The sequence below is a fragment of the Salmo trutta genome, chromosome 8 (assembly GCF_901001165.1).
Source record: "Salmo trutta chromosome 8, fSalTru1.1, whole genome shotgun sequence".
In the NCBI taxonomy this organism is placed as follows: domain Eukaryota; kingdom Metazoa; phylum Chordata; class Actinopteri; order Salmoniformes; family Salmonidae; genus Salmo; species Salmo trutta.
This window is the reverse complement of record NC_042964.1, coordinates 8,722,442-8,748,819: the sequence shown is the minus strand read 5'-3', so window position 1 is coordinate 8,748,819 and position 26,378 is coordinate 8,722,442. Positions and strand designations below refer to the sequence as shown.

The window sequence follows — 26,378 nt, the reverse complement described above, 5'->3', positions numbered from 1 at the left end:
CTCCAACCTCGTGAACGTGACAAACTGACACGTTTTTGTCAAAAACAACCTTTGATTTGTGCCTTTGATTTGATGGCCTGCACATGACGACCGTTAGACCCGATGAGCTTAGTTAGCCAACGTCGCCATGCCATCGCATACAAGTGTGATCAGGGATTTCTATTGGAGAAACAGTTTCTATTATCTTCATACTGTACTGTCTTTGGTACATACACACACACACGTGCACACACACACCGTTGGCCATGTGTGTGTGTGTGTGTGTGTGTGTGTGTGTGTGTATTCTTACATTTGTGTACTGTATAAGTGTGCCCACTGTTCATACTCTATGTGGGTGTAGGATGTATTGATCAGTATGAGAGAGGGTCAGTGAGTGTGTACTGTATGTAGGATGTATTGATCAGTATGAGAGAGGGTCAGTGAGTGTGTACTGTATGTAGGATGTATTGATCAGTATGAGAGAGGGTCAGTGAGTGTGTACTGTATGTGGGTGTACTGCATAGCTGCTGGATGTGTGTGTGTGTGAGTGTGTGTGTGAGTGAGAGCTGCAGATCAATGTATTTACAGCTAGCCCACTAGAGAATAACTTGCTGAGCCTTAACGCCCTCCATTTTGACCCGCTGTTATTCCTGTGTCCTTGGCCGTTTTGCTGCTCAGTCAGCTTACTGAATTAATTTAGGGCAAAAACCACTCTCCCTCCTCTCTCAAATAACTCCATCACTATACCTCCCTCAGGTAGCCTGACAATCAATCCATATTTCGTGTCAGAAAATGTCATTGTTTTAATTATGCGATTGATATTTGTGTCTGTTACCAAGGTATTGAATCCTATTACACAACGAGTGGGTCTAATCCTGAATGCTGAGTGGTTAAAACTGCATTCCAGCCGGTGTCTATTCCACAAGTTACCACCGGCTAAATCTATGATGTTTAAATGCCTATTTACTCTGTTCCATCTGACTCTGCAATCCACTGTCTCATCAACCCAGCCAGGCAATTTATAAAAAGCATCTAGACATTATCTCACATTTCTTTTAGACTAACATTTAGTTTTCAAAAGCGGTGATTTGTATAAACATTGCTGTCTGTCTCTCTGACATTTGCAACATTGTTTCAATATTCAAATTGGATCTCCAGCTGTCCCATAGTAAGGAACGTGTTGGGAGTCGGGATTAGCCAGACAAATCAAATCAAATCACATTTTATTTGTCAGATGCGCCGAATACAACAGTGTAATTCTTACTTACAAGCCCTTAACCAATAATGCAGTTTTAAGAAAATACCTAAAAAAAAGTAAGAGGTAAGAATAACAAATAATTAAAGAGCAGCAGTAAATAACAATAGCGGGGCTGTATACAGGGGGTACCGGTACAGAGTCAATGTGGAGGCTATATACAGGAGGTACCGGTACAGAGTCAATGTGGAGGCTATATACAGGGGGTGCCGGTACAGAGTCAATGTGGAGGCTATATACAGGGGGGTAACGGTACAGGGTCAATGTGGAGGCTATATACAGGGGGGTACCGGTACAGAGTCAATGTGGAGGCTGTATACAGGGGGTACCGGTACAGAGTCAATGTGGAGGCTATATACAGGGGGTACCGGTACAGAGTCAATGTGGAGGCTATATACAGGGGGTACCGGTACAGAGTCAATGTGGAGGCTATATACAGGGGGTACCGGTACAGAGTCAATGTGGAGGCTATATACAGGGGGTACCGGTACAGAGTCAATGTGGAGGTTATATACAGGGGGTACCAGTACAGAGTCAATGTGGAGGCTATATACAGGGGGTACCGGTACAGAGTCAATGTGGAGGCTATATACAGGGGGTACCGGTACAGAGTCAATGTGGAGGCTATATACAGGGGGTACCGGTACAGAGTCAATGTGGAGGCTATATACAGGGGGTACCAGTACAGAGTCAATGTGCTGGGGCACCGGTGTAGAGGTAATTGAGGTAATATGTATTAAAGTTATTAAAGTGACTATGCATAGATAATAACAGAGGGTAGCAGCAGTGTAGAAGGGGGTGGGGGGGGCAATGCAAATAGTCTGAGTAGCCATTTGATTAGATGTTCAGGAATCTTATGGCTTGCGGGAAGAAGCTATTTAGAAGCCTCTTGGACCTAGACTTTGGTTGCTCTGGTACCGCTTGCCGTGCGGTAGCAGAGAGAACAGTCTATGACTAGCGTGGCTGGAGTCTTTGACAATTTTTAGGGCCTTCCTCTGACACCGCCTGGTATAGAGGTCATGGATGGCAGGAAGCTTGGTCCTGGTGATGTACTGGGCCGTACGCATTACCCTCTGTAGTGCCTTGCAGTCGTAGGCCGAGCAGTTGCCATACCAGGCAGTGATGCAACCCGTCAGGATGCTCTCGATTGTGCAGCTGTAAAACCTTTTGAGGATCTGAGGACCCATGCCAAATCTTTTCAGTCTCCTGAGGGGGAATAGGTTTTGTCGTGCCCTCTTCATGACTGTCTTGGTGAGCTTGGACCATGTTACAGACAGACAGGCAGCGTTTCTCAGCCTGTCGAAATCATGAATCAGCTGGCATAATTTTTATGGATATATACAAAGAAGTATCAATAGAAAACAGGTGAAACGAAACGAAGTGCAGCTAGTTTACAGTCTTTCCAGCTTCAGTTTGAAGTGATTGTGTTTGAGTTGTTGGCTAGATCCTCTGAACAACAATGTCCTGACGAGAGAGCACATTTTCTATGCCAGGTGAAATTGTGCCTCATTAGCTCGTTGTTATAGATGTATCCAAATAAATGTCACTAGAAAACAGCTTAAACAAATGCAAATGAGGCTACTTTGTTGTTATTCTGGCTGCCCTGTTTGACGTGACTGTAAGTTAGCCATAGTTGGCTTGCTAGCGAAGGGATAAGAACGTTGCCAGCCAGTATGGCAATGGAACATTTAGAACCAACGACTGGGTCACGTCCATAGATACAGAACAAAAAGACTGAACGACTGGGTCACGTCCATAGATACGGAACAAAAAGACTGAGCTTCTCTTGCAACTGAACCGATAGAACGAACGACCAGCCGGCTTGGGTAGCAACCCTAGATTTGTATCGGGGCTATATCTTGTGGAAGGATGAAATAGTATGAATAAATTCATCAAAATAACGTTTTTTTTATATCTGAATATGTCGGTAACCCGTTGTATAAAAGTGATAATGCCCGAGAAGCCAGTATTTGGAGGATATATTGTCCAGAGTTAATGTAAATATTGCATAGAAAGATAATGTGATTAGATCCTAACGTCACTATAACTTCTAATTAACGTCAGATAACAGCAGTATTCTTCCAGTCGGTGCATTACAACACCCATTTAGGCCCTTAATATACTATCCATCCATATATCATATTATATAATGATACATAATGTTGATTTGATATCATAGGTGGATTCAATCAATAAATCAATCAAATGTATTTATAAAGCCCTTCTTACATCAGCTGATGTCACAAAGTGCTGTACAGAAACCCAGCCTAAAACCCCAAACAGCAAGCAATGCAGGTGTAGAAGCACGGTGGCTAGGAAAAACTCCCTAGAAAGGCCAGAAGCTAGGAAGAAACCTAGAGAGGAACCAGGCTATGAGGGGTGGCAATAACAGAACATGTCAAAGATGTTCAAATGTTCATAGATGACCAGCATGGTCAAATAATAATAATCATAGTGGTTGTCGAGGGTGCAACAGATCAGCACCTCAGGAGTAAATGTCAGTTGGCTTTTCATAGCTGATCATTCAGAGTATCTCTACCGTTCCTGCTGTCTTTAGAGAGTTGAAAACAGCAGGTCTGGGACAGGTAGCACGTCCGGTGAACAGGTCAGGGTTCCATAGCCGCAGGCAGAACAGTTGAAACTGGAGCAGCAGCACAGCCAGGTGGACTGGGGACAGCAAGGAGTCATCAGGCCAGGTAGTCCTTAGGCATGGTACTAAGGCTCAGGTCCTCCGAGAGAGAGAAAGAACGAAAGAAAGGGACAAAAAGAGAGAGAGAGAGAATTAGAGAGAGCATACTTACATTCACACAGGACACCGGATAAGACAGGAGCAATACTCCAGATATAACAGACTAACCCTAGCCCCCCCGACACAAACTACTGCAGCATAAATACTGGAGGCTGAGACAGGAGGGGTCAGGAGACACTGTGGCCCCATCCGATGATACCCCCGGACAGGGCCAAACAGGCAGGATATAACCCCACCCACTTTGCCAAAGCACAGCCCCCACACCACTAGAGGGAAAGCTTGAACCACCAACTTACCATCCTGAGACAAGGCCGAGTATAGCCCACAAAGATCTCCGCCACGGCACAACCAAAGGGGGATTATGTGATTAGAACGAACATAATATCATCATGTTGGTATAGAGTACCCTATTCCCTATATAGTGCACTACTTTTGACCTGGATCCATATGGTTCTGGTCAAAAGTAGTGCAACTATATAGGGAATAGGGTGCCATTTGGAACGAATCCGAGGCTATAGCACAGCTGTGTAATTGCAACAGATGGGTCAGTGTGGGACAGGGTATCAGTTATCACAAACTCCAGTATAATATTCTACTATAACAGTCTGTTTAATCACTATCATATCTCCAGTATAATATTCTACTATAACAGTCTGTTTAATCACTATCATAACTCCAGTATAATATTCTACTATAACAGTCCGTTTAATCACTATCATATCTCCAGTATAATATTCTACTATAACAGTCTGTTTAATCACTATCATAACTCCAGTATAATATTCTACTATAACAGTCTGTTTAATCACTATCATAACTCCAGTATAATATTCTACTATAACAGTCTGTTTAATCACTATCATAACTCCAGTATAATATTCTACTATAACAGTCTGTTTAATCACTATCATAACTCCAGTATAATATTCTACTATAACAGTCTGTTTAATCACTATCATAACTCCAGTATAATATTCTACTTTAACAGTCCGTTTAATCACTATCATATCTCCAGTATAATATTCTACTATAACAGTCTGTTTAATCACTATCATATCTCCAGTATAATATTCTACTATAACAGTCTGTTTAATCACTATCATATCTCCAGTATAATATTCTACTATAACAGTCTGTTTAATCACTATCATAACTCCAGTATAATATTCTACTTTAACAGTCTGTTTAATCACTATCATATCTCCAGTATAATATTCTACTATAACAGTCTGTTTAATCAGGAAAACCTCTGTACTGGCTGGCAGATTGGATAAAATAATAAAACCTGTGTGTATTTACTTGTAAACAACCTCCACAACAACAACAACGACAACTAAACCCTCCCCTAACAGCAGGTCCGTCGTCATGTTTTATTACACAGCTGATTTGAGGGATACAGGGGATGCTGTGTTCGTTCTGCCTGTTGAATCTTCTTTAGTTTGACATGGTCATGTATTTAACTAAGCCTTTGGTCCACTGCTGATAGACATCTACCAAGATACTCAGGGGACGTGAGGAATGTAAGTCCACTGTGGATCAATGAGCATCAGTCTGCAGTGTATTCACCAGGGAATGGAACCAACACCCCTTAGATGGACATGTCATCAGTGCTGTGACCTAACCACTAGGCTACCTAGGCAGCAGGTAACCCAGTGGTTACTAGGCTACCTAGGCAGCAGGTAACCCAGTGGTTACTAGGCTACCTGGGGCGGCAAGTAACCCAGTGGTTACTAGGCTACCTAGGCAGCAGGTAACCCAGTGGTTACTAGGCTACCTGGGGCGGCAGGTAACCCAGTGGTTACTAGGCTACCTGGGGCAGCAGGTAACCCAGTGGTTACTAGGCTACCTGGGGCGGCAGGTAACCCAGTGGTTACTAGGCTACCTGGGGCAGCAGGTAACCCAGTGGTTACTAGGCTACCTGGGGCAGCAGGTAATCCAGTGGTTACTAGGCTACCTGGGGCGGCAGGTAACCCAGTGGTTACTAGGCTACCTGGGGCGGCAGGTAATCCAGTGGTTACTAGGCTACCTGGGGCGGCAGGTAATCCAGTGGTTACTAGGCTACCTGGGGCGGCAGGTAACCCAGTGGTTACTAGGCTACCCGGGGCGGCAGGTAACCCAGTGGTTACTAGGCTACCTGGGGCGGCAGGTAACCCAGTGGTTACTAGGCTACCTGGGGCGGCAGGTAACCCAGTGGTTACTAGGCTACCTGGGCGGCAGGTAACCCAGTGGTTACTAGGCTACCTGGGGCGGCAGGTAACCCAGTGGTTACTAGGCTACCTGGGCGGCAGGTAACCTAGTGGTTAGAGCGTTGTGTGTGTGTGTGTGTGTGTGTGTGTGTGTGTGTGTGTGTGTGTGTGTGTGTGTGTGTGTGTGTGTGTGTGTGTGTGTGTGTGTGTGTGTGGTTTGAATCCCCTGTGTGTATCACAGGAGGTTGGTGGCACCTCAATTGGGAGGATGGGCTTGTGGTAATGGCTGGAGTGGAATAGGTGGAATGGTATTAGATAAATCAAACACACGGTTTAATACCGTTCCATTCACTCTGTTTCAGCCATTATCATGAGCTGTCCTCCCCTCAGCAGCCTCCACTGGTACTGTATGTATGAACCGTATGGATCTCTCTGTGTGTGTGTGTGGGTGTGCGTGCGCGTGTGTGTATTTGTTTGATGATGACCATCTGTGTGTTTTCTACAGGACGGCCTCACACCTCTACACTGTGCAGCCAGGAGTGGACATGACCCAGCAGTGGAGCTACTGCTGGAGAGAGGAGCACCTATGCTGGCCAGGACCAAGGTACACACACACATACACACATGGACACACTCACACACATGGATGGAAACACACACACACACACACACACACACACTCACACACACATGGATGCACACATGGACACACACATGGACACACACATGGACACACACACAGACACACACACACACACACATGGAGACACACACACACTCCCTCTCTCTGACAATCTTCTCTCTCTCTCTGTAGAACGGTCTGTCTCCTCTCCACATGTCGTCTCAGGGTGACCACGTTGAGTGTGTCAAGCACCTGCTGCAGCACAAGGCGCCTGTTGATGATGTCACACTGGACTACCTGACGGCGCTGCATGTCGCCGCCCACTGCGGTCACTACAGAGTCACCAAGCTGCTGCTGGACAAGAGGGCCAACCCCAACGCTAGAGCACTGGTAAGACTAAACGCTCCTATACCCACTAATACAATGACTGTCAGTACAAGGACCATTACAGCAGGCCAATATGGTTCCTGGCCATTTTGACCATTTTGTCTCAAAGAGACAGAACAAAGTGTTGGAGTGAAAATAAGATGGCCTCTCATATATGTCTCAACATGTCAACATGTCCCTACATGTGTATGTAGGTGTGTTTCATACATCATGTGTCTGGTGTGTGTGTCTGTCAGAATGGTTTCACTCCGCTGCACATCGCCTGTAAGAAGAACCGCGTGAAGGTGATGGAGCTGCTGGTGAAATACGGAGCATCTATCCAGGCCATCACAGAGGTACGAGACTCTGGTCAATCTGGCCACTTCAGATATGTGTTTTTGAACTTTTTTCATTACAACAAGCTTGGCAATATACACACAAGTACAACTAGACCAGATTACAATATTTACCATGCAACCACTCACCCCTTTACTCTTCAACACTGTAAATGTGGAGTCCTGTTGATGTGGAGACCTGTTGATGTGGAGTCCTGTTGACGTGGAGTCCTGTTAATGTGGAGTCCTGTTGACGTGGAGTCCTGTTGACATGGAGTCCTGTTGATGTGGAGTCCTGTTGACGTGGAGTCTCAGTGACTTGTGTTTTGACCAGAACTGGCTTCACATGCATGAATGGTAATAATACTTGGTAATGATGAAAACTCTCTCTCTCTCTCTCTCTCTCTCTCTCTCTCTCTCTCTCTCTCTCTCTCTCTCTCTCTCTCTCTCTCTCCCTCTCTCTCTTTCTCTCTCTCCCTCTCTCTCTCTCTCTCTCTCTGTCTCCCTCCCTCCCTCCCTCCAGTCTGGCCTGACTCCCGTTCACGTAGCAGCCTTCATGGGTCACCTCAACATCGTTCTGCTGCTGCTACAGAACGGAGCCTCCCCTGACGTTAGCAACATTGTGAGTGATGGGGGTTACCGTCAGGCCAGTGGGTGTGAGTGTGTACCTGTACGTGTGTGTTTGTGTCTGTGTCTGTGGGTGTATGTGCGTCTGTGTGTGTGTGCGTGCGTCTGTGCACATGTATTTTTCTCCTGATTCAGGTGTGTGTTGTGTGCAGCGCGGGGAGACTGCTCTACACATGGCGTCCAGGGCAGGACAAGTGGAGGTGGTGCGCTGTCTGCTGAGGAACGGAGCCATGGTGGACGCTAGAGCCAGGGTAACATACAATACACACAACTCACCACTTCACTCCCACTTAGTACTAGTACTCACCATTCCCCTCCCACTTAGTACTACTCTACTCTACTCTATACTCTACTCTATACTCTACCCTATACTCCACTCTATACTCTACGCTATACTATAGTCTATACTCTATGCTCTACTCCACAATCTACTCTACTCTATACTCTACTCTATACGCTATACTCTACCCTATACTCTATGCTCTACTCTACCCTATACTCTACTCTATACTCTACTCTATACTCTACCCTATACTCTACCCTATACTCTACTCTATACTCTACTCTATACTCTACCCTATACTCTACCCTATACTCTACTCTATACTCTACCCTATACTCTACCCTATACTCTACTCTATACTCTACGCTATACTATAGTCTATACTCTATACTCTACTCCACAATCTACTCTACTCTACTCTATACTCTACCCTCTACTCTATCCTCTACTCTACTCTATATTCTACTCTACTGGATACTCTACTCTACTCTATACTCTAATGTATACTCTACTCTACTGTATACTCTACTCTACGCTATACTCTACTCTACTCTACTCTATATTCTACTCTACTGTAAACTCTACTCTACTCTACTGTATACTCTACTCTACTCTATACTCCACTGTATACTCTACTCTACTCTACTGTATACTCTACTCTACTCTATACTCTACTGTATACTCTACTCTACTCTATACTCCACTGTATACTCTACTGTATACTCTACTCTATACTCCACTGTATACTCTACTCTACTCTACTCTACTGTATACTCTACTCTACTCTATACTCCACTGTATACTCTACTGTATACTCTACTCTATACTCTACTGTATACTCGACTCTATATTCTACTCTACTCTATACTCTACTGTATACTCTACTCTATACTCCACTGTATACTCTACTCTACTCTACTGTATACTCTACTCTACTCTATACTCCACTGTATACTCTACTCTACTCTACTGTATACTCTACTCTACTCTACTCTACTGTATACTCTACTCTACTCTACTGTATACTCTACTCTACTCTACTCTATATTCTACTCTACTGTATACTCTACTCTACTCTACTGTATACTCTACTCTACTCTATACTCCACTGTATACTCTACTGTATACTCTACTCTATACTCTACTGTATACTCGACTCTATATTCTACTCTACTCTATACTCCACTGTATACTCTACTCTACTCTACTCTACTGTATACTCTACTCTATACTCTACTGTATACTCTACTCTACGCTATACTCTACTCTACTGTATACTCTACTCTATACTCCACTGTATACTCTACTGTATACTCTACTCTACTCTACTCTACTGTATACTCTACTCTATACTCTACTCTACTCTATACTCCACTGTATACTCTACTGTATACTCTACTCTATACTCTACTGTATACTCGACTCTATATTCTACTCTACTCTATACTCTACTGTATACTCTACTCTATACTCCACTGTATACTCTACTCTACTCTACTCTAATGTATACTCTACTCTACTGTATACTCTACTCTATACTCTACTCTACTCTATATTCTACTCTACTGTATACTCTACTCTACTCTACTGTATACTCTACTGTATACTCTACTCTACTCTACTGTATACTCTACTCTACTCTACTGTATACTCTACTCTACTCTACTGTATACTCTACTGTATACTCTACTCTACTGTATACTCTACTCTACTCTACTGTATACTCTACTCTACTCTACTGTATACTCTACTGTATACTCTACTCTACTCTACTGTATACTCTACTCTACTCTACTGTATACTCTACTGTATACTCTACTGTATACTCTACTCTACTCTTCTCCAAGAAACCCATTATCACCACATTCAGTAACTTCAGGAAAGCGGGGCTGTAAAATAAAGCATTACTAATCTCATTAAACTTCAAGTACTGTAAAAGTCATATCACTCATAGCCTCAATCTCTCTGTGGACATCTATAATAAAACACATATTCTACCCCCTATAACCTCCATGTCTCTGCCCCCGCAAGGAGGACCAGACACCCCTCCACATCGCGTCTCGTCTGGGGAAGACTGAGATAGTCCAGTTGCTACTGCAGCATATGGCCCACCCTGACGCCTCCACGACTAACGGATACACACCTCTCCACATCTCCGCCAGGGAGGGACAGGTGGACGTGGCTTCAGTACTGCTGGAGGCGGGCGCCTCACACTCGCTGGCTACTAAGGTGGGTAGAGATAATACACGCACTCACACACACTCACACATACCTACACATGCACTCACACACACCTACACACTCACACTCGCACACACCTACACACACACACACACACCTACATTTCTTTGCCTAAGCTCAAGCACACATACACGTGTACACACACCTGTGCATATTGGTGTGGTTTTTATGGGGATTTTTTTATGGATGGAATCCATCCCCTTCTTTCTGTGTGGATTATATCATAAATATATCTTGATTCGCTGTATGGCCTCTTTTACAGGCACAGACTATGGGCCACTGTCAGTGTGACCTGGTTTAATCAATTCATGATTTATGATGCTTTGGAGAACCCCTGACTTCTTCTCCTGAATTTAGCAAGTAGATGTCCACTTCTGTCACTGAAGGATATTCAACATCAGTTGACACAACGATATATCAGTGCTAATTTATTCATGTGCTCTGGGCTCTGAGTTTATGATGCAGTAAAATTCACCCATCTCTCTCCCTGCTCTCGCTGCTTCTCTCTCTCTCTCTCTCCCTGCTCTCCCTTCTTCTTCTCTCTCTCTCCCCCTCTTCTTGTCTCTCTCTCGCTCTTTCTCTCTCTCTCTCCCCCTCTTCTTCTCTCTCTCTCTATCTATCTCTCTCTCCTCCCTTCCCCCTCTTCCTTGTCTAATGGGGATAACAGGTGTGGCATTGTTAGCATCAACAACAGGACAGGGACAGTGGTATGCCCTTTGAACAACATCTTCCTAGTCGTGCTCCTCCCTACCTCTGTCCCTAATCGCCTGTGTTTGATCTGTTAGATAGGTGACGTCTTACACCCTATAGATTCTAATCTTTATCTTCTGTTTTTCACAACACCACCATTGGTGCCTCTCATTCTCTTCTTATCTACACATTGTTTCTACTCGGATGTGTATTACATCAGAAATAAACCAGCGTTACACAGACAAAAGGATTCCCTCCCTTCATGGGCTGGGTCGTAAACACAGGAGACATGTGACATGGGAGCAACACCATCGTCCTATCACAACAGCCTAATGTGACAATGGCTAAAGAGCACCACCTGGTGGCTGCGTTGGTATTATGCTACTGATCAGGTTTACTCTGTAAATTAGACTTTTGGGTATTACCTATGATTGCATAAGCAATGTGTGTGCACAGAGATTTGTTGTTATTGTGCATCTTGTTAAATTGCATTATGTTTGGTTCACTTAAATCATTAGTTGGCTGTGAATTTCTGATCCTTTTGGAAATGACGCTGTTATGAAATAATTACTTTTAAATATACACTGAGTGTACAAAACATTATGAACACCTGCTCTTTCCATGGCATAGACTGACCAGGTGAATCCTGGTGAAAGCTATGATCCCTTATTGATGTCACTTGTTAAATCCACTTCAATCAGTGTAGATGAAGGGGAGGAGACAGGTTAAAGAAGGATTTTTAAGCTTTGAGACACTTGAGACATGGATTGTGTATGTGTGCCATTCAGAGGGTGAATGGGCAAGACAAAAGATTGAAGTGCCTTTGAACGGGGTATGGTAGTAGGTGCCAGGTGCATCAGTTTGTGTCAAGAACTGCAGCGCTGCTGGGTTTTTTTCACGCTCAACAGTTTCCCATGTGTATCAAGAATGGTCCACCACCCAAAGGACATCCAGCCAACTTGACACAATTGTGGGAAGCATTGGAGTCAACATGGGTCAGCATCCCTGTGAAACGCTTTCAACACCTTGTAGAGTCCATGCCCCGACGAATTGAGGCTGTTCTGAGGGCAAAAGGTGGTGCAACTCAATACAAGGAAGCTGTTCCTAATGTTTTGTACACTCAGTGTGTTCCATGAGCCTTATGCACATTGATGAAGATATAGATAGTGTTTGTTTCAGTCATTATTAAATGGTCGTCTGTATGTTGTCTCCATACAGAAAGGATTCACTCCCCTGCATGTGGCATCCAAGTACGGAAGCCTGGATGTTGTCAAACTTCTCCTGAAGAAAACAGCTCCCCCTGATTCTGCTGGGAAGGTAAGCGTCATTACCATAAAACTCAAACTCTTAATCATTGTATAGTTTTGTGTTAGAGGGAGAAATAACTACACAGTAGAAAAGTCTATTTCTCACAAGGTGTGTTATATTTTCACAATATCAGACAATGCTCTGACCTATTTTAAATGAGGAGGAATGGTCTGATGAGGAATAGTCTGATGAGGAAGAGACTGATGAGGAATAGTCTGATGAGGAATAGACTGATGAGGAATAGTCTGATGAGGAATAGTCTGATGAGGAATAGACTGATGAGGAATAGACTGATGAGGAATAGTCTGATGAGGAATAGTCTGATAAGGAATTATCTGATGAGAAATTATCTGGCTAGATATTTTAAAAGTCTGTTGTTATTTCTGGTTGAGGCTATGTTGTCAGCGAGACTACCGGTAAGCATAGTTTGATTAAATCAACTTTTAGTTTGATTAACTGCTGTTTATTCCTCTACTTTTAGGAAAGACAGATAACAGATATCATTTTTTTCTTCTTATTCTTTTTGAATAAGGACCCGCCCAGCGATCCTCCTGCTGCTTGCTCTTTAATATAAGCCTCATTTTCCGTAACAAGCTGTAATAGTGCCCCTATAACTCAGCTTATTTATCATGTGCTGTGTATGTTGACCAGTGTTCTTAATGGCTGCTTGCTCCGCTAACCAGCCTGGTTTAATCCAATCTGCACTCACCTCGTCATCCTTGCAGAATGGCCTCACACCTCTCCATGTCGCAGCACATTATGATAACCAGAAGGTGGCGCTCCTGCTTTTGGACAAAGGGGCCTCCCCCCACACCACGGCCAAGGTGAGACCTCCATGAGGCCACTCTGGCACTCTCCCCAAACAGGTGGGAGGAGAGACGTCGGTCAGGGTGGACAGTCAATGTGGTATTGAAGCTGTGTGTGTGTGTGTGTGTGTGTGTGTGTGTGTGTGTGTGTGTGTGTGTGTGTGTGTGTGTGTGTGTGTGTGTGTGTGTGTGTGTGTGTGTGTGTGTGTGTGTGTGTGTGTACATTTGTGTATGTGGTGTGTATGCGTTTGTGTGCGTGAGTATGTGGTGTGTGCGTTTCTGTGAGTGAGTGAGTGAGTGAGTGAGTGAGTGAGTGAGTGAGTGAGTGAGTGAGTGAGTGAGTACATCTCTAAAGGTATCTGTATGGCTGAATTTTGCTTTCTCTCTCACACACTCTCTCTCCCTCCCTCCAGAACGGCTACACCCCACTCCACATTGCGGCGAAGAAGAACCAGATGGACATAGCAGTGGTACTGCTGCAGTACGGGGCAGACACCAACATCCTTACCAAGCAGGGGGTCACCCCTCTACACCTGGCCTCACAGGAGGGGCACGCTGACATGGCCACCCTGCTCATCGAGAAGGGGACTCAAGTCAACGTCCCCACCAAGGTAGGGCTACATCTTCCCATCCCTCTTGGTTTTAAACTGCTTATGTAACGCGGCCGTGGGTCGGGATTTGAACACACTCCTCAACGACTCACACATTAAAACCAAACTGAAAAGTTCAAATTGTACATAGGCCTTCGTACTCTGATCACAGATACTGACTGACCCTTTTCTCTGAGACGTGACGTCTCACTGCTTCTGAGGGGTTCAGTCTGTCTTTCCACCCATGCTCTCTCCTTTCAGATCTCCCTTTTTAGGCTCTATAGTAACGCTGGCAGTAAGGGCGAATCCTAACAGGTGGGGTTAGCTTTCACTCTAAAAGACTTGTCCATATCGTTGTGATATTTTCTCCGAAAATGCGAGTTACACACACATATGTCAAGTTAGTATCCAGCCCTGTAACAACGGTAAATGTAATAACACCAGTAAATGTAATAACTTTTGTATTTGTAATAACTTTTGTATTTGTAATAATGTAAATGTAATAACTTGCTGGTAAATGTATAAATATTTTTAAGGTAAACATAATAGCTTTTTCCGCTAAATGTAATAAGTTATTTCATTAACTAGTGAATAACAACTTTTTTTTATGAATAATGTAGTAACTTCAACCAATCATGTTATAACATAACAAAATCAATGTTATTATGTGCTAATTGGATGCACATACCAGCACCCACAGCCAGTTACAACACAAACAAACTGATGCACATCATCCAGGAATACTCATAAATAGACACACTCACAAGCACACATTGAAATGTACACACATGCACAGTTGTGTACACACACACACACACACACACACACACACACACACACACACACACACACACACACACACACACACACACACACTACTTGATTATTATTAATCAAGGTTATTATTACATTTTGATGAATAACATAATAGCTTCAACCGTTCGTGTAATAGCCAAAATCAATGTATTCTTTTGTTATTTCCTTCTTTTTGATGAACATGGAATAGTCCCAAAAGTGCAAAACCCATCTGCCTGGCACTCCAGGCAGGCTCAAGCCAAACGCTTAAAGTAGTTTGTACGATTTCATATCTGGATGGTAGGTCTGGATGGCACCAGGGCGATTGGAGTTAAATGAATATGTTGAGTAACCTTGCCTGAAACCTGAAGACTGGCATTAGCTCCACAAGCTGACACCTTGGCTTCAGCTCAGCAGAGGCTATCAAAGTGTTGTGCTGCACAGAACTAACGCAGTCACTAACTACCCTCCAGCTCAATCCAACCAGATAGTTTGATTATAAAATAACTTATAATACTCTTTTGTTTTGAAGATTACATATGATTGATGTTTAATGTGGTATGAAGGTTATGATGAACGATAATGGAAAATTCATGAAGGGGTTATGAATTATTTCATAAGGGGTGTTATCAATGCATATGAATATTACCTTTGTTGTTGCAAAAAGACACATACTGGTATATACCCACAAATACAGACTCAACCTGTATTACAAACACACACATGCACACACACAGGAACACATAGGCAGGTGACAAATAACACACACACATCTTCAGGCAACATTTTTATTTCAAAATAAAAGTATATTGTACAATGGAAACATGTATTTTTGTTGTCATCTTACCCAAACCTATGACACACAAAACACAGAACATGCTTGGAGCAGAATAGTGTTAGCCTTTCCCTTGTGGCAGTTAAGGGGCAAAGTGCCTTACTCATAGCCACCAAGGAAGTAGGGGATAGCACCTGAAAGGCAGTAGGGGGTAGCACCTGAAAGGCAGTAGGGGGTAGCACCTGAAAGGCAGTAGTTGATAGCACTTGAAAGGCAGTAGTTGATAGCACCTGAAAGGCAGTAGTTGATAGCACCTGAAAGGCAGTAGGGGATAGCACCTGAAAGGCAGTAGTTGATAGCACCTGAAAGGCAGTAGTTGATAGCGCTTGAAAGGCAGTAGTTGATAGCACCTGAAAGGCAGTAGGGGGGTAGCACCTGAAAGGCAGTAGGTGATCGCACCTGAAAGGCAAGTAGGGGTAGCACTGAAAGGCAGTAGTTGATAGCACCTGAAAGGCAGTAGGGGGTAGCACCTGAAAGGCAGTAGGGGGTAGCACCTGAAAGGCAGTAGTTGATAGCACCTGAAAGGCAGTAGTTGATAGCACCTGAAAGGCAGTAGGGGATAGCACCTGAAAGGCAGTAGGGGATAGCACCTGAAAGGCAAGTAGTTGATAGCACCTGAAAGGCAGTAGTGGGGGTAGCACCTGAAAGGCAGTAGGGATAGCACCTGAAAGGCAGTAGTAGTGATAGCACCTGAAAGGCAGTAGGTGATAGCACCTGAAAGGCAGTAGGGGATAGCACCTGAAGGCAGTAGTTGATAGCACCTGAAAGGCATTAGGTGATCGCACCTGAAAGGCATTAGGTGATAGCACCTGAAAGGCAGATAGTTGATAGCACCTGAAAGGCAGCAGTAGTTGATAGCACCTGAAAGGCAGTAGTGATGATAGCGCTTGAAAGGCAGTAGTTGATAGCACCCTGAAAGGGCAGTAGTTGATAGCACTGGAAGGCAGTAGGGGATAGCACCTGAAAGGCAGTAGGGGATAGCACCTGAAAGGCAAGTAGTTGATAGCGCTTGAAAGGCTAGTAGTTGATAGCACCTGAAAGGCAGTCGGGGTAGCACCTGAAAGGCAGTAGGTGATCGCACTGAAAGGCAGTAGGGGGGATAGCACTGAAAGGCAGTAGTAGGGGGTAAGCACCTGAAAGGCAGTAGGGGGATAGCACCTGAATAGGCAGTAGTTGAATCGCACCTGAAAGGCAGTAGGGGGGTAGCACCTGAAAGGCAGTAGGGGATAGCACCTGAAAGGCAGTAGTTGATAGCACCTGAAAGGCAGTAGGTGATAGCCACTGAAAGGCAGTAGGGTATAGCACCTGAAAGGCAGGTAGTGATAGCACCTGAAAGGCATTAGGTGATCGCACCTGAAAGGCATTAGGTGATCGCACCTGAAAGGCAGTAGTTGATAGCACCTGAAAGGCAGTAGGGGGTAGCACCTGAAAGGCAGTAGGGGGTAGCCACCTGAAAGGCAGTAGTGATAGCACCTGAAAGGCAGTAGGTGATAAGCACCTGAAAGGCAGTAGGGCATAGCACCTGAAAGGCAGTAGGGGTAGCACCTGAAAGGCAGTAAGGGTAGCACCTGAAAGGCAAGTAGTTGATAGCACCTGAAGGGCAGTAGTTGATAGCACCTGAAAGGCTGTAGTTGATAGCACCTGAAAGGCAGTAGTTGATAGCACCTGAAAGGCAGAGTAGGTGATCGCACCTGAAGGCAGTAGGGGATAGCACCTGAAAGGCAGTAGTTGATAGCACCTGAAAGGCAGTAGTTGATAGCACCTGAAAGGCAGTAGTTGATAGCACCTGAAAGGCATTAAGGGATAGCACCTGAAAGCCAGTAGGGGATAGCACCTGAAAGGCAGTAGGGCATAGCACCTGAAAGTGATGTAGGTGTAATTATACTTGTCTCAGATCTAAAAGTGTGTGTAAGCTCCCTGCGCTTATGCCTACGTTTAATCTTAGCGGAGACCTAGGTTAGAACCAGTCTGTCCAATTGGTGCCGTGACCTGGGATAGGTGTCTGTGAGGAGGTGAAATGGGTGGTGGAGTGTAACGAAAGTAGTTCTGTAAACCATGCTTGAAGCTATATTTGAGGCTAAACATTGTTTGGAGTATGGAGTAAAACAATATTATATTATGATAGGGTAAGAGCAAGCTATGACCAAGCTAAGACCAAGGTATGACCATGCTGTGACCAAGGTAAGACCAAGCTGTGACCAACATAAGACCAAGCTGTGACCAAGGTAAGACCAGGCTATGACCAAGGTAAAACCAATATAAAATATATCTTCATTTGTTTTAACACTTTTTTGGTTACTACATGATTTCATATTTGTTATTTCATAGTTTTGATATCTTCACTATTATTCTACAATGTAGAAAATAGTAAAAAATAAAGAAAACCCCAGGAATGAGTAGGTGTGTCCAAACTTTTTAGTGGTACTGTATATCAACAAATAATTTAGGAATCCATACATTATAAACAGCAGAAAACAGAGTACATGTATTCATTGAGATGAAATAGTCATTTTACTAGTCCTTATGATGTTGCATGATGGTCCCAAGGGAATGTTCTCTGGGGGACCTTTTTGTAGTTCCCAGTTTGTCCCAGGGGCGTCCCCGAAGATGTTTTAGGACGTTCTTGGGACGTTGCGTCATGGTCCCCTGAAGGTATTGTCTAGTTCCCAGTTTGTCCTGGGGACGTCCCCGAGGACGTTTTTATGACGTTCTTGGGACGTTGTGCCATGGTCACCTGGGGTCCGACATTTAACGAAAAAGACATTACAGACAAAAGACTACAATTTACACACATTAACAATATTTACATGTTGTGTGTGTGTGTGCGCGCGCATCTATCAGTGACACATACATGTCAGTACATACACACAAAAAGTAGGTCACGGCATTGAGCCTTGATGTGTTGCTTTATTTGTTTTTTGAAACCAGGTTTGTTGTTCACTTGCTGTATATGAGATGAAAGGGAATTCTATGCAGTCATGGCTCTGTGTAATACTGTACGTTTCCTTGAATTTGTTCTGGACCTGGGGACTGTGAAAAAGACCCCTAGTGGCATGTCTGGTGGGGTAAGTGTCTGTGTCAGTGCTGTACAGAAGTTGACTATGCAAACAATTTGGAAATTCCAACACATTGTTTCTTATAAAAACAAGAAGCGATGCAGTCAGTTCTTTCCTCTACTTAGCCAAGAGAGACTGGCATGCATAGTATTGATATTAGCCCTCTGATTACAATGAAGAACAAAATGTGCCACTCTGTTCTGGGCCAGCTGCAGCTTAACTAGGTCCTTCTTTGTAGCACCTTGACCATATGACTGGACAATAATCAAGGTAAGATAAAGTAGAGCCTGCAGGACTTGCTTTGTGGAGTGTGGTGTCAAAAAAGCAGAGCATCTCTTTATCACAGACAGTCCCCTCTCCATCTTTACAAACCATTGAATCAATATGTTTTTGACCATGACAGTTTACAATCTAAGGTAACACCAAGTCATTAAATCTCCTCCACTTGTTCAACAGCCGCTATATTCATTACCAATTCAGCTGAGGTTTAGAACTTAGGGAATGATTTGTACAAATACAATGCTTTTAGTTTTAGAAATGTTTAGGACCAGTTTGATTAACTGGCCACGGTATTCATAAACTGACTGCAACTCTTGGTTAGGGTTGCAGTGATTTTACTAGCTTTGGTTGCTGATGGCATATAGGGGTTGAATCATCAGCATACGTGACCTCAGGCTTTGTTTAATGCCAGTGGCAGGTCATTGGTAATAATAGAAAAGAGTAGAGGGCCAATAGAGCTGCCCTGATGTACACCACACTTTACATGTTTAACAGTAGAGAAGGTTCCATTAATGAAAACCCTCTGTTTTATATTAGATAGATAGCTCTGCAATCCATGATATGGCAGAGGTTTGAAAAGCCATATCACATAAGTTTTTTCAACAACAGTTATCATCAATAATATCAAAGGCTAACACTGAAATCTAACAGTACAAATCTTCTTATTAAGTTCTTTCAACCAGCCATCAGTCATTTGTGCCAGTGCAGTACATGTTGAGTGCCCTTCTCTATCACATGCTGAAAGTCTGTTGTTAATTTCTTCACAGAGAATAGCATATATATTTGGTCAAACAAAATCTTTCAATTCCTCATCAATCCATGGCGCCTTAACAGTTCTATCAGTTTCTTTACAGGTGCATGTTTATTAATACTTGGAAGAAACAATTTCATAAATTCATCAAGTGCAGAGTCTCTCCCGAGTGGCGCAGAGGTCATGACATGCATCTCAGTGCAAGAGGTGTCTCTGCAGTACCCTGGTTTGAATCCACGCTGCATCACATCCGGCCGTGATTGGGAGTCCCATAGGGCGGTGCACAATATGCCCAGCGTTGTCCGGGTTTGGCCCTGGTAGGCCGTCATTGTAAATAAGAATTTGTTCTTAACTGACTTGCCTAGTTAAATAAAGGTTCAATTTAAAACATATTTTTTAAAGAGGCAGGGTGCTCCTTATTAATCACATCAGACCAACAAATATTTTTTACATCATCCACATAAGAGTCACAGCAAAATCGTCTGCATGATATCTTATCCACCAGCTTTTGGAACCTTGGCTTTCCTGCATCCAAGGTGTATCGATACATCTTTAGGACAAAGTTCTATAGTATTAGTAAAAATATGATTAATACATGTGGATGAAATAGTTCCTGTATTCTTTGTAAACACCCTGGTAGGTTGATTAATAACCTGGACCAGATTACAGGCACTGGTTACAGTGAGAAGCTTCCTCTTGAGCGGATAGCTTGATAAAAACCAGTCAATATTCAGGTCCCCAAAAAATAGCCCTCTCTGTTTACATCACATACACTATCAAGCATTTCACACACGTTATCTAGATACTGACTGTTAGCACTTGGTGGCCTATAGCAACACTCTAAAAGATTAGTCTTTAGATGAGGCAGGTGAACCTGCAACCACAACACTTCAATAACACTTGACATGAGATCTTCTCTAAGCATTACAGGGATATGGCTCTGAATATATACAGCAACACCTCCCCCATGTGCATTCTTGCCTCTTCTATACACAGTTGAAGTCGGAAGTTTACATACACCTTAGCCAAATACATTTAAACTCAGTTTTTCACAATTCCTGACATTTAATCCTAGTAACAATACCATGTTTTAGGTCAGTTAGGATCACCACTTTATTTTAAGAATGTGAAATGTCAGAATAATAGTAGAGATAATGATTTATTTCAGCTTTTATTTCTTTCATCACATTCCCAGTTGGTCAGAAGTTTACATACACTCAATTAGTATTTGGTCAAACATTTCGGGTAGGCTTCCACAAGCTTCCCACAATAAGTTGGGTGAATTTTGGCCCATTCCTACTGACAGAGCTGGTCGCACACGCTTTTTCAGTTCTGCCCACAAATTCTCTATGGGATTGAGGTCAAGGCTTTGTGATGGCCACTCCAATACCTTGACTTTGTGGTCCTTAAGCCATTTTGCCACAACTTTGGAAGTATGCTTGGGGTCATTGTCCATTTTTGTACAGCACTTTGAGATATCAGCTGATGTAAGAAGGGCTTTATAAATACATTTGATTTCATTTGATGATTTGATTTGGAAGACCCATTTGCGACCAAAGCTTTAACTTTCTGACTGATGTCTTGAGATGTTGCTTCAATATATCCACATAATTTTTCAACATCATGATGCCATCTATTTTCTGAAGTGCACCAGTCCCTCCTGCAGCAAAGCAACATGATGCTGCCACCCCCGTGCTTCATGGTTGGGATGGTGTTCTTCAGCTTGCAAACCTCCCCCTTTTTCCTCCAAACATAACGATGGTCATTATAACCAAACAGTTCAATTTTTGTTTTATTAGACCAGAGGACATTTCTCCAAAAAGTATGATTATTGTCCCCATGTGCAGTTGCAAACCGTAGTCTGGCTTTTTAATGGCGGTTTTGGAGCAGTGGCTTCATCCTTGCTGAGCGGCCTTTCAGGTTTGTCAACTTAGGACTCGTTTTACTTTGGATATAGATCCTTTTTACCTGTTTCTGCCAGCACCTTCACACGGTCCTTTGCTGTTGTTCAGGGATTGATTTGCTCTGTTCGCACCAAAGTACATTCATCTCTAGGAGACAGAACGCGTCTCCTTCCTGAGCGGTATGACGGCTGCGTGGTCCCATGGTGTTTATACTTGCATACTATTGTTTGTACAGATGAACGTGGTACCTTCAGGCATTTGAAAATTGCTCCCAAGGATGAACCAGACTTGTGGAGGAGGTCTACAAAAATTTTTCTGAGGTCTTGGCTGATTTCTTTTGATTTGATGTCAATCAAAGAGGCACTGAGTTTGAAGGTAAGCCTTGAAATACATCCACAGGTACTCCTCCAATTTAGAAGCTTCTAAAGCCATGACATAATGTTTTTGAATTTTCCAAGCTGTTTAAAGGCACAGTCAACTTAGTGTATGTAAACTTCTGACCCACTGGAATTGTGATAAGTTTAAAAAAAAAAATTTACTTCACCTTTATTTAAACCAGGTAGGCCAGTTGAGAACAAGTTCTCATTTACAACTGCGACCTGGCCAAGATAAAGCAAAGCAGTTCGACACATACAACAACATAGAGTTACACATGGAATAAACAAACTTACAGTCAATAATAAAGTAGAAAAATAGTACATACACAGTGTGTGTAAATGAGGTAAGTTAACAGAGGTAACTTGTAGCAATTAAATACTGGATTGATAGATGTGCAGAAGATGAATGTGCAAGTAGAGATACTGGGGTGCAAAGGAGAAAAATAAATAAATAAATACAGTATGGGGATGAGGTAGTTGGATGGGCTATTTACAGATGGGCTATGTACAGGTGAAAATCTGTGAACTGCTCTGACAGCTGGTGCTTACAGTGAATTATTAGTTAAATAATCTGTCTGTAAACAATTGTTGGAAAAATTACTTGTGTCATGCATAAAGTAGATGTCCTAACCGACTTAATGACTCCAATCTAAGTGTATGTAAACTTCCGACTTCAACTGTATGTTATATCCTTATATTGCTAATACTGTGTCATCAAAGGAATTACCTAAGTGAGTCTCAGAATTGGCTAATATATGAAGTTATCTGATCTCAGCAAGTTACTGATTTCATGAACCTCATTTCTGAGGCTACATACGGTATATTAATATGGGCTTTTGTAGCCCTTTCCTTGATAGCTTATCAGAGATAGACATAATATGGAAAACAAGAGAAAATAAAACATTCAGCAATCAGTTGGTGTGTGTAAGTGTGTGTGTGCTGTGGGGTTGAAGCTACGAACCCACAGGCTTGGCTCACTCATCCCTCACTCATCCCTACCAGGAGGGGAACAATGAGCCTGTTATAACAGATGTCCCCACGCACCATGTCCCCATGCGCTCTGGCAGCTTTCATGGCTGTGATAAGCTCTTTCATCTTCTGGTGCACAGCTTCAGGATAGTCCTGGTTTCGGTACATTCCTCTCAAGTTCTTAGCTCTTTCCAGAACAGCTACCTTGTCCTATAACCTCAGGAACTTGTCTACTATTGGCCTGGGCCTGTCACCTGTGCCGGTGGGGGTTTTCCAGTCCTGTGGGCGAGCTCCACCTCAATCTTCCTGTGGTTCATCTTCAGTTTCTCAGAGATCATTTCCCTCACTTTGTCCTCGGACTCCATCCAAGTCTCATGTGGAGATTCTGCAATTCCGTCCACAACAATGTTGTTCTGATTTCTCCGTCATTGTTATCATTTAGTCACATACAGAACTGATGTCCTCTGTCAATGACTTAAAGATTGCTGTCATCTTGCTGTTCTCCTGTTTAAACCCAGCAAGCTGACCCTGGGTGAACTGCAAACTGTTCTTCAGGTCCTGGACCTGTCTGGTCAGATTGCCCATTATTTTATTACTCCACCAATATTTGGACACAACACTATTTTCATGTTTTGTAACAACTGCTTATAAAACTATTTTTGTTTGTTTAAAAGATCCTTCACCTGTGATAGAGAGACACCACTATCCTCAATGCTACTCCCACCAGCTTTGGTCTTTGTCATGGTAGGAATGTAGACTGTTACTCCTCACAGTTCCAGACAGGGCAGGTCACAGGGCAGATGGAAACACCAACAAACAGCAGGGATTCAAACAGTCACACTCCCGAGACAATCCGTGGTCCTAGCCGCAAGGGCTTTGGCTCATCACACTCTAGCGACTCCTTGTGGTGGGCCAGGCGCCTGCAGGCTGACATCGGTTGTCAGGTGAAAGGTGTTTCCTCTGACACATTGGTGCGGCTGGCTTCCGGGTAAAGTGGGCGGGTGTTAAGAAGCGCGGATAGGGGGGTCATGACTCGACTTTCGCCTCCTGACCCCGTTGGGAAGTTGCAGCGATGAGACCAGATCGAAATTGGGGAGAAAAAGGGGGTAAAATACAAAAAATACAACAACAAAAAAGATAGACTAGCGTATGCGCCAACAATATAAGCTACTTCTCTGGAGAAAAATAGACCTGCAATTGTTCCTTGTAATAGAGTGAACGTCCAAAACCTTAATGTGATGTTATACAGTATGTTGAAAATTATTCAAAAATAAGTCAGTTAATGCATAGTTATTTTGCAAAAGAAAACCACAACAAAGATACGCGTTTTAATGCATGCCACCGGAGAAATGATAAAGGACCTACATTCATACAGTTTCTTGACTGTGTCCAGCTTGCTAATAATCACTGAAATCAAAGCTAGACATTCAGGGAGCATTGGATATTCCAAAAACAATGGATAAAACGATGGATAGAGGCACATTTTATGTGAATGTAAAACAAAATCTGTGTGGCCCTCCGGACCTCGTTGAAGACCGAATGTGTGTGTGTTACATTTACCGGAAAAAGTTATTCCGTTTACTGTTCAACGTTTTATTACGTTTACAGGCAAGTTATTACAGTGGCAAGACAAAGTATGAGAACCCTTTGGAATTACCTGGATTTCTGCATAAATTGGTCATAAAATTTGACCTTCATCTAAGTCACACCAATTAGACAAACACAGTCTGCAATAAACAGCAATAAACTCAACCAAAACGTTTTCTGTAGTTGCAGATCAGACCTGCACAACGGTCAGGAGGAATTTTGGACCATTCATCTTTACAAAACTGTTTCAGTTCAGCAATATTCTTAGGATGTCTGGTGTGAACCGCTCTCGAGGTCATGCCACAGGATTTTAAATCGGGTTGAGGTCAGGACTCTGACTGGGCCACTCCAGAAGGCGTATTTTCTTCTGTTGAAGCCATTCTGTTGTTGATTTACCTCTGTGTTTTGGGTCGTTGTCGCATTCTTCTGCAAAATGTCTTGAAAAACTTGGGAATTCATTTTTCCGTCGATGATAGCAAGTTGTCCAGGTCCTGAGGCAGCAAAGCAGCCCTAAACTATGATGCTCCCTCCACCATACTTTACAGTTGGGATGAGGTTTTGATGTTGGTGTGCTGTGCCTTTTTTTCTCCACACATGGTCTTGTGGTTTCCTTCCAAACAACTCAACTTTAGTTTAATCTGTCCACAGAATATTTTGCTGGTAGTGCTCTGAAACATCCAGGTGCTCTTTTGCAAACTTCAGATGTGCAGCAATGGTTTTTTTGGACAGCAGTGGCTTCTTCCGTGGTGTCCTCCCATGAACACCATTCTTGTTTAGTGTTTTACATATCATAGACTCATCAACAGAGATGTTAGCATGTTCCAGAGATTTCTGTAAGTCTTTAGCTGACACTCTAGGATTCTTCTTAACCTCATTGAGCATTCTGCGCTGTGCTCTGGCAGTCATCTTTGCAGGACGGCCACTCCTAGGGAGAGTAGCAACAGTGCTGAACTTTCTCCATTTTTAGACAATTTGTCTTACTGTGGATTGATGAACATTAAGGCTTTTAGAGATACTTTTGTAACCCTTTCCAGCTTTATGCAAGTCAACAATTCTTAATCTTAGGTCTTCTGAGATCTCTTTTGTTCAAGGCATGGTTCACATCAGGCAATGCTTCTTGTGAATAGCAAACTCAAATTTTGTGAGTATTTTTTATAGGGCAGGGCAGCTCTAACCAACATCTCCAATCTCGTCTCATTGATTGGACAGGTTAGCTGACTTGTGACTCCAATTAGCTTTTGGGAAAGTTATTAGCCTAGGTGTTCACATACTTTTTCCAACCTACAGTGTGAATTTTTAAATGATGTATTCAATATAGTCAAGAAAGATACAATAATTTGTGTGTTATTAATTTAAGCACACTGTTTGTCTATTGTTGTGACTAAGATGAAGATCAGATAAAACTTTATGCAGATATCCAGGTAATTCCAAAGGGTTCCCATACCTTTTCTTGCCGCTGTACATACAAAAATCTGAAAGTTATTACAAATAGAAAAGATTATTACATTTACCAGTGTTATAACATTTACCAGTGTTATAACATTTACCAGTGTTATTACATTTACCAGTGTTATAACATTTACCAGTGTTATTACATTTACCAGTGTTATAACATTTACCAGTGTTATTACATTTACCAGTGTTATAACATTTACCAGGGTTATTACATTTAACAGTGTTATAACATTTACCAGTGTTATTACATTTACCAGGGTTATTACATTTACCAGTGTTATAACATTTACCAGTGTTATTACATTTACCAGTGTTTTATTTACCAGGGTTATT

The 26,378-nt window shown here is 42.9% G+C and overlaps 1 protein-coding gene across 1 annotated transcript in view; it reads left to right on the top strand.

Moving 5' to 3' along the window:
- LOC115199220 (ankyrin-2-like) overlaps positions 1 to 26,378 on the top strand; it is a 96,951-nt gene that overhangs the window by 63,719 nt on the left and 6,854 nt on the right. Inside the window, exons 11-19 of the mRNA XM_029761845.1 lie at positions 6,675 to 6,773; positions 6,984 to 7,181; positions 7,415 to 7,513; positions 8,016 to 8,114; positions 8,272 to 8,370; positions 10,434 to 10,631; positions 12,552 to 12,650; positions 13,367 to 13,465; positions 13,861 to 14,058. Coding sequence (XP_029617705.1) covers positions 6,675 to 6,773; positions 6,984 to 7,181; positions 7,415 to 7,513; positions 8,016 to 8,114; positions 8,272 to 8,370; positions 10,434 to 10,631; positions 12,552 to 12,650; positions 13,367 to 13,465; positions 13,861 to 14,058 — 1,188 coding nt within the window. The remainder of the gene's footprint in view (positions 1 to 6,674; positions 6,774 to 6,983; positions 7,182 to 7,414; positions 7,514 to 8,015; positions 8,115 to 8,271; positions 8,371 to 10,433; positions 10,632 to 12,551; positions 12,651 to 13,366; positions 13,466 to 13,860; positions 14,059 to 26,378) is intronic.